Source organism: Salmo salar, chromosome ssa16, assembly GCF_905237065.1.
Source record: "Salmo salar chromosome ssa16, Ssal_v3.1, whole genome shotgun sequence".
Lineage (NCBI taxonomy): Eukaryota > Metazoa > Chordata > Actinopteri > Salmoniformes > Salmonidae > Salmo > Salmo salar.
The window spans coordinates 62,452,081-62,465,820 of record NC_059457.1 but is presented as its reverse complement, the minus strand read 5'-3'; the positions used below and the strand labels follow the sequence as shown (position 1 = coordinate 62,465,820).

General features: G+C 43.8%; 1 protein-coding gene across 1 annotated transcript; it reads left to right on the top strand.

The window, feature by feature from the left end:
• The first annotated feature begins 669 nt into the window (after positions 1-669).
• Positions 670-12,709, top strand: LOC106574333 (junctional adhesion molecule 2A). The gene is made up of 9 exons (XM_014150191.2): positions 670-1,511; positions 1,795-1,944; positions 2,054-2,241; positions 9,351-9,453; positions 11,146-11,253; positions 11,405-11,417; positions 11,934-12,005; positions 12,286-12,319; positions 12,581-12,709. Exons 1-9 carry the CDS (start codon positions 1,301-1,303, stop codon positions 12,617-12,619), a joined length of 918 nt encoding a protein of 305 aa, XP_014005666.2. The 5' UTR covers positions 670-1,300; the 3' UTR covers positions 12,620-12,709.
• Positions 12,710-13,740: the final 1,031 nt, after the last annotated feature.

Sequence of the window (13,740 nt, the reverse complement as noted above, 5' to 3'; positions counted from 1 at the left end):
AAAGTTGTGGCAAAATGGCTTAAGGACAACAAAGTCAACGTATTGGAGTGGCCATCACAAAGCCCTGACCTCAATCCTATAGAACATTTGTGGGCAGAACTGAAAAAGGCTACAAGGAGGCTGAATAACCTGATTCAGTTACACCAGCACTGTCAGGAGGAATGGGCCAAAATTCACCTAACTTATTGTGGGAAGCTTGTGAAAGGCTACCTGAAACGTTTAACCCAAGTTAAACAATTTAAAGGCAATGCTACCAAATATTAATTGAGTGTATGTAAACTTCTGACCCACTGGGTATGTGATGAAAGAAATAAAAGCTCTCTACTATTATTCTGACATTTCACATTCTTAAAATAAAGTTGTGATCCTAACTGACCTGAGACAGGGAATTGTTATTAGGATTAAATGTCAGGAATTGTGAAAAATTGAGTTTAAATGTACTTGGTTAAGGTGTATGTAAACTTCCGACTTCAACTGTATATTTCAAACCAAATACTTTTAGACTTTTACTCAAATAGTATTTTACTGGAGGACTTTTACTTGAGTCATTTTCTATTAAGGTATCTTTACTTTTACTCAGGTATGACAATTGGGTACTTTTTTCCACCTCTGAAAAACCTGATTTTTTTTCTCCATGTGGTACAGTATATATTAAAAGGTTCTTCATTTAATATAACAGGCTTTTAAAATTCAATATTGCTGCACAATTTCTACTTAAAATGTCAAAAGGGATGCGAAAGGCAGTCTTTTCATGGAACGACCCAAATATTCAGTGTCCGTGTGTGTGGTACATAACGTTATTGTACCAAACTGTGGTTCAGTTAATCCCCCCACACACACATACATATGCACACACAACACGCACTCCTCCCTCAATGGATGGGCGTTACCCGGGCGACCTGTGGACAGCAACAGGATGACAAAACAATAATCTTGAGCCCTGCAGCAATCAAACAACAGGAAGGACTGCGCCTATTTCCTGTTCCTGTCAAGATGCAGATGTTCAACATGAGCCACACACATACAGGCACAGACGCACACAGACAGACACAGCCAGCCAGCCAATCAAACAATCAGCCATGAGTCATCATGCTCCACCGCCAATCTAGTCCATAGGAAAAACTGGTTCATAACAGATACAATTGGTTCATACAACATTTACAACTGGTTCATCATAACTGAATATAACTGGTTTATAACAGATTATAAACTTGTTCATAAATCAGCTATAAAGCAATTATAATCAGTTATCACTGCGTTAACTTGTCCTCCATCTTACAACCCTTTCCCCCAACCCCATATGTTGCACCTCTCTCTCTCTCTCTATCCCTCAGGCCTTCCAATTGTCCCTGTTACCGTGTCAACAACCACACCCATGGTGGAGGTCCGTGAGAACTCTGATGCGGTTCTGAGCTGTGATTTTCGGACCGAGAAGGAACCGAATCCTCGAATTGAGTGGAAGAAGAAAGGAACAGATGTATCATTTGTTTACTATGAGGGACAGTTCAGAGGTGATGAGCTGTCCTGGCACATTGTCTTCCATCGCTCTCTTTCTGTCTGTTTTAACCCCTGTCCAGAGCCCATCTTCAGACTCCGATTTAATTTACTTCCTCCCGAGGGAAATTCATTTTAAGAGCTTCATCAACATAAAGCAGGATGTGATGAACATTACAAAGAAATTTGTATCAGAAGTTACCAGATGGTTGATGTTAGTTTAAGTAGAACATTTTTCCTTAAGAAACCACATCTCCACATCCCCCTCTTCTCTGTGTTGACCGGTTTCCACTCTGCCAGGAGCCTTTGCAGGGCGTGCAAGGATCAAGGGGGCAACGGTGACCTTACAGAGGGTGACCCAGAAAGACGCGGGTGAATACCGCTGTGAGATCACTGCCCCTCATGACACCATCACCCTGGGGGAGACTAACATTACCCTCACAGTCTTGGGTGGGTACCACACCGTCTGTTTGACTGAGTGTGTCTGTGTGTTGTCTCAGACATGCTGTTTGTGCACCCACTTAACCCTGCTGACATTGTGGCTGTACCCTCCCCACAGTTCCCCCCCACACCCCAACCTGTGAGATCCCCAGCTCGGCCCTGACGGGCTCTATGGTGCAGCTGCGCTGTATGGAACAGCAGAGCATCCCCCCAGCCACCTACTCCTGGTATAAAGACGACAAGCCGCTGACCCCCTCCCGCATGGCCAACGCCACCTACCACCTCAACCCATTCACCGGCATACTGGTGAGATACTTTTTAAGAACAGTGTATATACAGTCATACCATTGATGCTTTGGCACGATTTACTCAGTGTACAGTGCATTCAAAATATTCAGACCCCTTCCTTTTTCCACATTTAGTTACGGTACAGCTTTATTCTAAAATTGATCAAATAAATAAAAAATCCTCATCAATCTACACACATTACCCCATAATGACAAAGTGAAAACAGGTTTTTCAAAATGTTTGCAAATGTATTATAAATTTAAAAAAGAGAAATACCTTATTTACATAAGTATTCAGACCCTTTTCTATGAGACTCGAAATTGAGCTCAGGTGCATCCTGTTTCCATTGATCATCCTTGAGATGTTTCTACAACTTGACTGGAGTCCACCTGTGGTAAATTCAATTGATTGGAAATGATTTGTAAAGGCACACACCTGTCTATATAAGGTTCCACAGTTGACAGTGCATGTCAGAGCAGAAACCAAGCCATAGGGTCAAAGGAATTGTCTGTATAGCTCCGAGACAGGATTGTGTCGAGGCACAGATCTGGGGAAGGGTACCAAAAACATTCTGCAGCATTGAAGGTCCCCAATAATACAGTGGCCTCATCATTCTTAAATGGAAGAAGTTTGGAACCACCAAGACACTTCCTAAAGCTGGCCGCCTGCCAAACTGAGCAGTCGGGGGAGAAGGGCCTTGGTCAGGGAGGTGACCAAGAACCCGATGGTCACTCTGACAGAGCTCTAGAGTTCCTCTATGGAGATGGGAGAACCTTTCAGAAAGACAACCATCTCTGCAGCACTCCACCAATCAAGCCTTTACGGTAGAGTGGCCAAACAGAAAACAATCCTCAGTAAAAGGCACGACAGCCCGCTTGGAGTTTGCCAAAAGGCACCTAAAGACTCTCAGACCATGAGAAACAAGATTCTCTGGTCTGATGAAACCAAGATTGAACTCTTTGGCCTGAATGCCAAGCAACACATCTCAAGGAAACCTGGCACCATCGCTACGGTGAGGCATGGGGAGGCAGCATCATGCTGTGGGGATGTTTTTCAGTAGCAGGGACTGGGAGACTAGTCAGGATTGAGGGAAAGATGAACAGAGCAAAGTACAGAGAGATCCTTGATGAAAACCAGCTCCAGAGCACTCAGGACCTCAGACTGGGGGCGAAGGTTCAGCTTCCAACAGGACAACGACCCTAAGCACACAGCCAAGACAACACAGTGGCTTTGGGAGAAGTCTCTGAATGTCCTTGAGTGGCCCAGCCAGAGCCCGGACTTGAACCTGATCTAACATCTCTGGAGAGACCTGAAAAATAGCTGTGCAGTGACTATCCCCATACAAATCAAATCAAATTGTATTTGTCACATGCGCCAAATACAACAGGTGTAGACCTTACATTGAAATGCTTACTTACAAGCCCTTAACCAAAAATGCAGTTTTAAGAAAAATAAGTGTTAAGTAAAAAATAAAAGTAACAAGTAATTAAAGAGCAGCAGTAAAATAACAATAGCGAGGCTATATACAGGCGGTACCGGTACAGAGTCAATGTTAGTCGAGGTAATTGAAGTAATATGTACATGTAGGTAGAGTTAAAGTGACTATGCATCGATAATAAACAGAGAGTAGCATAAAGGGTGGGGGGACAATGCAAATAGTCTGGGTAGCCATTTGATTAGCTGTTCAGGAGTCTTATGGCTTGGGGGTAGAAGCTGTTAAGAAGCCTCTTGGACCTAGACTTGGCGCTCCGGTAACGCTTGCCGTGCGGCAGCAGAGAGAACAGTCTATGACTAGGGTGGCTAGAGTCTTTGACAATTTTTAGGGCCTTCCTCTGACACCGCCTGGTATAGAGGTCCTGGATGGCAGGAAGCTTGGCCCCAGTGATGTACTACCCTCTGTAGTGCCTTGCGGTCGGAGGCCGAGCAGTTGCCATACCAGGCAGTGATGCTCTCGATGATGCAGGATCTGAGGACCCATGCCAAATCTTTTCAGTCTCCTGAGGAGGAATAGGCTTTGTTGTGCCCTTTGACTTGCCTAGTTAAATAAAGGTTAAATAAAAAATAAAAAAATAAAAATTCACGACTGTCTTGGCGTGTTTGGACCATGATAGTTTGTTGATGTGGACACCAAGGAACTTGAAGCTCTCAACCTCCTCCACTACAACCCCGTTGATGACAATGGGGGAATGCTCGGTCCTCCTTTTCCTGTAGTCCACAACCATCAACCTGACAGAGCTTGAGAGGATCTGCAGAGAAGAATGGGAGAAACTCCCCAAATACAGTTGTGCCAAGCGTGTAGTGTCATACCCAAGAAGACTCTAGGCTGTAATCACTGCCAAAGGTGCTTCAACAAAGTACTGAGTAAAGGGTCTGAATACTATAAATGTGATATTTCAGTTGTTGTTGTTTTTTTAACTTTGCAAACAAAACATTTCTAAAAAACAGTTTTTGCTTTGTCATTATGGGGTATTCAAATCAAATCAAATCAAATTTATTAATATAGCCCTTCGTACATCAGCTGATATCTCAAAGTGCTGTACAGAAACCCAGCCTAAAACCCCAAACAGCAAGCAAAGCATGTGAAAGAAGCACGGTGGCTAGGAAAAACTCCCATGGAAAGACTCCCTAGAAAGGCCAAAAACCTAGGAAGAAACCTAGAGAGGAACCAGGCTATGAGGGGTGGCCAGTCCTCTTCTGGCTGTGCAGGGTGGATATTATAACAGAACATGGTCAAGATGTTAAAATGTTCATAAATGACCAGCATGGTCAAATAATAATAATCATAGTAGTTGTCGAGGGTGCAACAAGCACGTCCGGTGAACAGGTCAGGGTTCCATAGCCGCAGGCAGAACAGTTGAAGCTGGAGCAGCAGCACGGCCAGGTGGACTGGGGACAGCAAGGAGTCATCATACCAGGTAGTCCTGAGGCATGGTCCTAGGGCTCAGGTCCTCCGAGAGAAAGACAGAAAGAGAGAAAGAGAGAATTAGAGAGAGCATATTTAAATTCACACAGGACACCGGATAAGACAAGAGAAATACTCCAGATGTAACAGACTGACCCTAAACATAAACTACTGCAGCATAAATACTGGAGGCTGAGACAGGAGGGATCAGAAGACACTGTGGCCCCATCCGATGATACCCCCGGACAGGGCCAAACAGGCAGGATATAACCCCACCCACTTTGCCAAAGCACAGCCCTCACACCACTAGAGGGATGTCTCCAACCACCAACTTACCGTCCTAAGACGAGGCCGAGTATAGCCCACAACGATCTCCGCCATGGCACAACCCAAGGGGGGGGCGCCAACCCAGACAGGAAGACCACGTCAGTGACTCAACCCACTCAAGTGACGCACCCCTCCCATGGACGGCATGGAAGAACACCAGTAAGCCAGTGACTCAGCCCCTGTAAAAGGGTTAGAGGCAGAGAATCCCAGTGGAAAGAGGGGAACCGGCAAGGCAGAGACAGCAAGGGCGGTTCGTTGCTCCAGCCTTTCCGTTCACCTTCACACTCCTGGGCCAGACTATACTTAATCATAGGACCTACTGAAGAGATAAGTCTTCAGTAAAGACTTAAAGGTTGAGACTGAGTCTGCGTCTCTCACATTGGTAGGCAGACCATTCCATAAAAATGGAGCTCTATAGGAGAAAGCCCTACCTCCAGCCGTTTGCTTAGAAATTCTAGGGACAATTAGGAGGCCTGCGTCTTGTGACCGTAGCGTACGTGTAGGTATGTACGGCAGGACCAAATCGGAAAGATAGGTAGGAGCAAGCCCATGTAATGCTTTGTAGGGTATTGTGTGTAGATTGATGAAAAACCAAAACTATTTAATCCATTTTAGAATACGGCTGTAACGTAACAAAATGTGGAAAAAGTCAAGGGGTCTGAATTCTTTCCGAATGCACTGTATATGTCAGTAAAGCAATTTGAATTTGACAGAACAAGGGCCCAGCCACACACCCACTGACTGTGTGCTACACTGGAAGTGTAACTTTTGGCCAACGAGAGCAACGTGCAAGCTTCTTTATCCTATTGTGAGCTGCGGGAAAAAATCTTGAAAATAGAACCAAAGTATAGCTTCACCTACTTACCTTCACCCACTTACGCCCAAGTTGAATTAAGATTAATAGGAGTGCCTCACACTCCGTATACTGTAAGTTATGCATCCGATGTAGCAGGCCTCCAAAACAGACTCCAATACATGGAAGTATAACCAACCACTAGCATAGTATATGATAATATAAACCTCAGTAGGACACTGAAACCTTAGCTACAGTTCAGACCAACAGTGTCTACCTCAAATCAAATCAAATTCTATTGGTCACATACACATGGTTAGCAGATGTTATTGCGTGTAGCGAAATGCTTGTGCTTCTAGTTCTGACAGTGCAGCAATATCTAACAAGTAATCTAACAATTCCACAACAACTACCTAATACACAGAAATCTAAGTAAAGGGATGGAATAAGAATACATACATATACAGTTGAAGTCAGAAGTTTACATACACATAGGTTGCAGTCATTAAAACTTGTTTTTCAACCACTCCACAAATTTCTTGTTAACAAACTATAGTTTTGGCAAGTCGGTTAGGACATCTACTTTGTTCATGACACAAGTAATTTTCTAACAATTGTTTACAGACAGATTATTTCACTTATAATTCACTGTATCACAATTCCAGTGGGTCAGAGTTTACATACACTAAGTTGACTGTGCCTTTAAACAGCTTGGAAAATTCCAGAAAATTATGTCATGGCTTTAGAAGATTCTGATAGGCTAATTGACATCATTTGAGTCAATTGGAGGTGTACCTGTGGATGTATTTCAAGGCCTACCTTCAAACTCAGTGCCTCTTTGCTTGACATGATCAGAAAATCAAAAGAAATTAGCCAAGACCTCAGAAAAAGAATTGTAGAACTCCACAAGTCTGGTTCATTCTTGGGAGCAATTTCCAAACGCCTGAAGGTACCACGTTCATCTGTACGAACAATAGTACGCTAGTATAAACACCATGGGACCAAGCAGCCGTCATACCGCTCAGGAAGGAGACGCGTTCTGTCTCCTAGAGATGAACGTACTTATGTGCGAAAAGTGAAAATCAATCCCAGTACAACAGCAAAGGACCTTGTGAAGATGCTAGAGGAAACGGGTACAAAAGTATCTATATCCACAGTAAAACAAGTCCTATATTGACATAAACTGAAAGGCCGCTCAGCAAGGAAGAAGCCACTGCTCCAAAACCGCCATAAAAAAGCCAGACTACGGTTTGCAACTGCACATGGGGACAAAGATCGTACTTTTTGGAGAAATGGCCATCGTTATGTTTGGAGGAAAAAGGGGGAGGCTTGCAAGCCGAAGAACACCATCCCAACCGTGAAGCTCGGGGGTGGCAGCATCATGTTGTGGGGGTGCTTTGCTGCAGTAGGGATCATGGCATCATCAGGAAAGAAAATGATGTGGATATATTGAAGCAACATCTCAAGACATCAGTCAGGAAGTTAAAGGTAATCAAGCCTACCACTGTTGTGTCATCTGCAAACTTGATGCTGGAGGTGGGCATGGCCACACAGTCATGGGTGAACAGGGAGTACAGGAGGGGGCTGAGCACCCACCCTTGTGGGGCCCCAGTGTTGAGGATCAGCGAAGTGGAGATGTTGTTTCCTACCTTCACCACTTAGGGGCGGCCCGTCAGGAAGTCCAGGACCCAATTGCACAGGGCAGGGTTGAGACCCAGGGCCTCAAGCTTAATGATGAGCTTGGCGGGTACTATGGTGTTGAATGCTGAGCTATAGTCAGTGAACAGCATTCTTACATAGGTATTCCTCTTTTCCAGATGGGATAGGGCAGTGTGCAGTGTGATGGCGATTGTATCGTCTGTGGACCTATTGGGGCAGTATGCAAATTGAAGTGGGTCTAGGGTGACAGGTAAGGTGGAGGTGATATGATCCTTGACTAGTCTCTCAAAGCACTTCATGATGTCAGAAGTGAGTGCTACGGGGCGATAGTCATTTAGTTCAGTTACCTTTGCCTTCTTGGGTACAGGAACAGTGGTGGACATCTTGAAGCATGTGGGGACACCAGACTGGGATAGGGAGAAATTGAATATGTTTGTAAACACACCCGCCAGCTGGTCTACGCATGCTCTGAGGACGCGGCTAGGGATGCCGTCTGGGCCGGCAGCCTTGCGATGGTTAACACGTTTAAATGTCTTACTCACATTGGCCACGGAGAAGAAGAGCCCACAGTCCTTGGTAGCGGGCCGCATCGGTGACACTGTATTATCCTCAAAGCGGGCAAAGGTGTTTAGTTTGTCTTGAAGGAAGACGTCGGTGTCCTTGACGTGGCTGGTTTTCTTTTTGTAGTCCATGATTGTCTGTAGACCCTGCCATGTTCGTCTTGTATCTGAGCCGTTGAATTGGAGCTTCACTTTGTCTCTATACTGACATTTCGCTTGTTTGATTGCCTTGCGGAGGAAATAACTACACTGTTTGTATTTGGCCATATTCCCAGTCACCTTTCCATGTTTAAATGCGGTGGTTCGCGCTTTCAGTTTTGGCCGAATACCGCCATCTATCCACGGTTTCTGGTTCGGGTAGATTTTAATAGTCACAGTGGGTACAACATCTCCTATGCACTTCCTTATAAACTCACTCACCGAATCAGCATATAAATCAATATTATTCTCTGAGGCTAATCGGAACATGTCCCAGTCCGCGTGATCAAAACAATCTTGAAGCGTGGATTCCGATTGGTCAGACAAGCGTTGAATAGTCCTTGTCACGGGTATATCCTGTTTGAGTTTCTGCCTATAGGAAGGGAGGAGCAAAATGGAGTCGTGGTCAGATTTTCTGAAAGAAGGGCGGGGGAGGGCCTTGTATGCACCGTGGAAGTTAGAGTAGCAGTGATCCGGTGTATTGCGAGTGCTGCAATCAATATACTGATATAGGTCACTTCCCTTTGGTCAGACATCAACCCATATAGACCCTTAGTTTGGAAGCACATTAGTAAATTTTAGACCAATTGCCAAAAATACTGTACAGGTTCTGTGCATCATATCATCTTCCTTCCTCTTTTTCTTTCTGATGAGCCCTCCATCTGTCTCTTTCCCTCTCCTCTGGCAGGAGTTTAAGTCGGTGGCGAGAGGCGACACGGGACAGTACAGCTGTCTGGCATCAAACAAAGTGGGGCAGTCCAAGATGTGTGAGGCTAAACACATGAAGATAGGTGGGTGTGCGTGCATGCAAGTGTGTGTGCGTGTGTAATTATAAGAATTATTGTTGTTCATATGAGTGTAGTTGTGTCTTTCCACAAACTAGCGTGACTCTCGTGCTTCAAACCACATTGATATGGTCTATAACCAACACAGTTACAATACCAGAGCTAGTGTTATGTCTTGTAAAATCCCAAGAGTAAACAGTACTGTGAGGAGCATGTTTTTCTATACAGGCATTTGTCTATGGAATAGCCTCCCCCTGGAGATCAAGCAAAGAAAAAGTAGAAATAGCTTGAAAAAGAAGGAAAAGGTTTATTTGGACAAGGTTGTCTAAGTAAGAGAAACCACTCCACTGCCCCTTGTGCCCCTACTGCTGGTCAGGTGTATTATTTGAAGGATCGGTATGATGTGCAATGAATAGATTGTTTTAATGTGAAAATGAATATGGTTGATTTTTAAGGTTAGGGAAAGGTGCAGTGAATAGTGCCACTTTTTAGGATGTCAATATAAATGAATGTATTTATGGTTGTTTTGTAATTTTGTCTTGCCTTTTAATAATTAAATGTGTTATTGTTTTTACCATCGAGGACCACTTTGGAAACAAGCGTTTTAATGAATACTTTCAAGTGATATCCTCTGGGTCCACATTGTACATTTTGTTGTATATGTCTGTTACACAAAATACATTCAATTAAATTGTGAAGTGTCGATATACAGGCATACAACTGTACAATTGGCCTTCTAAGCTTCTTCATTGCATACAAGAAAACATTACAACAAATGGATACAACAAAAACAGTCATGAAAGTAAAAGGAAAGAAAAAACCCTCAGTTACAACAAGCATCAAAAACAAAAAAGAAAAGACCTCTTGAATAACCCCAAGAAGGATAACCGAGCCGTGGCTTTTGTGGAGAGATAGGTAACGATGCTTAAAGGGTGACTTGTCGATGTGTTCAGATGGTCCCTGGTTCGAGCCAGGTTGGGGCGAGGAAAGGGACAGAAGCAACACTTTTCCACAAATATCTGAAAAGTTATTCTTAAGGTCATACTTTTCTCTCAGTTGTTCAAAGGATGCAAAGGCCCCCACTATGTACAGATCCCTTATGGCATAGATCCTAACCTTTCCCCAGCGATCAAAAGGATTGTCTAAGTTGGAAGGGGCAAAGGAAGGATTCCTCACTATTGGGAGCAGGAATGACATTGGTCAAAGTGTACCTTAACTTGTTTCCAAATACAGATGTGCTATATGCAATGGGTTTGTGTATATAAAGTGATTTCCCAAGGCATATAAGGGACATCATCACTGCACCAATGGAGTAGGGGTAGCAATCCTCATGCTCCACGTCAAGCCAAAAGGATGACACAGGTCTGTCATTGAGCCAAAACATGACAGGGTTTTAGCTTTAAATAGGGAAGAGTACAGTTTTGTAATTTCAATCCCTGGGTAGGTTCATTTTTTGGAGGAAATCTTAAATGGGAGATGTTTAAACCAAGAAGGGTCCTGCACTCAAACAGGCATGAATTCACTCTTATTCCAATTGATTCTGTAGCCAGAGAAGGTACAAAACAAATGAATCTGATCCAAGATATCTCATGGCTTGAGGGTTGGTTACATAGAGGAGAATGTCATCTGCTTCTAGAGAAATGTTACTTGCGGTGTCCTTAGTATTGTAACCAACTAGTATGACTCTCACTCTTTCAGAGGATGTAAACACGGCAGGGGTCATTGCTGCGGTCGTGGTCATCTGTCTTGTCATCGCCATTTGTGGCTTTGGAGGGTACTATGCACACCGTAATGGCTACTTCAGCAGTGAGTCTGTCTGTTCCTTTCTCTGTCTGTCCATGTACATACAATATGTGTTTGTCTGTCTGTTAGTAAATACAATTTTCTAGTGAAAGTTTTTGTGTTCACTTCCTCTTACTTTGTCTCCACTCTCCTCTTCATTTCTGTCCATCTCCAGGACACAAAGGAAGGTAAGAGCTTGTCTCCTTAATTCCAATAACAATTATTAAAATACAGTGTAGACACCCTGACACTGAATACATCTGCATTGCTGTGTAACTACCACTGACTAATAGAGGTGTGCGCGTTTTAACGTGCTGAGTAAGTTCAGTAGAGTGACAGGTGTTTTTGAGCCCAGCAGTGCAAGCCTGTCTCTTCTCACAGAGAGAGACACCATCAGGTGTTACATGACCCAGGTTGAAAAACTAAGTTTGTTATTTTGACTGACTGACTCTAGATTAGGCCAGTTAGATGACTAAGAATACTATCATGATTATTTTTTTTATTAATTACAAATAATAATAATCACTGTTTATCTAGGGAAGTCACATTGTGATTGACATCTTTCAAGTGAACCCTGGCTGCTAATAACCTCCCCTCCCTGCTGTATTGTGATTAACTTATCCCCTCCGTGTGGTCGTGTTAGTAACCCTGAGCATGGTGTGTGTGAACCTCATCACCCCCTCAATCAACTTTGACCCCCCCAGGTCCTTTTGGATCCCTCAGTGTCATGGTGTGGCCCACATCAGCAGCCAGAACCTCCACAGAACAGAAGACAAGTGAGTCTGACCCAGAGACAGAGTAATAGATTTAAATGTAGACAATGAACAGGACTTTACATAGAAGCACATACTGTGGACGTGTGTTCCCAGGAGTCCTTTACAGAACAAGTTGCCCTTTACGCTCCATAGGACTGTGTTTGATGTAGTGGGGGGTTCTTTGATCGAGGCCAATGTTTTTACTGAGACCACAGCTGCATCACATTTAGTAAACTCCCTCTCGCTCCCTCCACTGTGTCAAACAATCTAGTATCTTTATAAATGCCTCTCTGTCTTCCAGGACTAATGCCAACTACAACCCTCCACCCCAAGATGTGAGTTTTTCTCAGATTTTCTGTTGTTGGTGTATTCATGGATGGATGGGTATTATATTCACAGGAAATGTTGACTTGAGCATTACCGCTTACACAACATTTTCTAACCATATTAAAAGACAATATGATAATTTCTAGTAGAATTCTCTTGGCAGTAGTAGTAAGTAAAATTCTCCAAATGGTTACTAATAATGAAGAGAAAGAACTGAACTGCAGTAGTTCTGACCGAATGAAAATATGCTACTGTTTTTTCTCTCTCAGCCTGCGGACTTCAAACACACCCAGTCTTTCATGCTGTGAGGCTCTCGACAACCCCCTAAAAAAGACACCAGCACCATGACAACACTGGAGTAGTTTTATTCGAGCCAAATAAACAGCTCTAAGAATGTATTTTTGGGGGACTGACCAACCCTGCTCTCCTCACCCTTGTGCATGGATAGCAAGGAGGGGCAGACAACTCTGCTTAGAGGCCATTTATTCCTCCTGTTTTGCTGTACCTGGGCCTTCAATGCAAACCTATTATATTAGTCACATGGTACTCTCCTCCCCTCTGGTGGCCAAGTTGTTAAACTACAGCCTATATCGCCCTCCTGTGGTAGACCCGTGGAATTATGTTCCACACATGCTCACCTCCCCCTCAACTGGCCAAAATATTAACTACCTAAATCTTATTTCATACCAAAGACTTGAACATGGCATCTGAGTGTAATATACTGTACATATTTTCTGATGGCTATTGGCTAAGCATTGATGTGAACACAAGGGAGCCATCACGTTAGGGCTCCGGAGGGGCAAGAGGCGTTACTACAGTTCCTGGTTCGAATCCAGGCTGTATCACATCCGGCCATGATTGGGAGTCCCATAGAACAAATTCTTATTTACAATGACGGTCTACCCCGGCCAGACCCTAAAGATGCAGGGCCAATTGTGGGCCGCCCAATCACGGCCGATTGTGATACAGCCTGGAATCGAACCAGGGTCTGTAGTGACGTCTCTAGCACAGAGATGATGCGCCACTCTGGAGCCCAAAATTACATATACCCCGTGTTACTCTAATTAGAATACAGGTAATTTAAAAAAAAAATCCACATCAAAATCCGTCTGTTTTAAGACGGAGAACTTGTTTTTTGCAGTGTTTGTCAGACCAGGAGACATCCCGAGTCTTAAGGATTGCTTCCTCTCCATTTTGAATATTGGCCATCCACTATATTGCTTTCAGAACAGTGCAGGTGAAGGACACTTTAGGATCGATTCAGTGCTATGATTGAAATTTAAAGGCGACGTTCCAGAGACTGCCTTCACGCTAAATGCTGCAGATGTTGGCTCAATAGCTCTGAACTTCGGCAACACTAATTGAATTGTGACCTTTGAGATGGACCCCTGCTCACCTGAATATGCCCAGTGCCTTACAAAAGAGCCCC

Bases quoted from the DNA above. Each gene is read 5' to 3' on its own strand.
- LOC106574333 (XM_014150191.2), top strand. From the start codon at position 1,301: ATGTTGCACCTCTCTCTCTCTCTCTATCCCTCAGGCCTTCCAATTGTC. The intron at 1,945-2,053 runs GTGGGTACCACA...CCCTCCCCACAG, and splicing joins CATTACCCTCACAGTCTTGG to TTCCCCCCCACACCCCAACC. The intron at 9,454-11,145 runs GTGGGTGTGCGT...TCACTCTTTCAG, and splicing joins GGCTAAACACATGAAGATAG to AGGATGTAAACACGGCAGGG.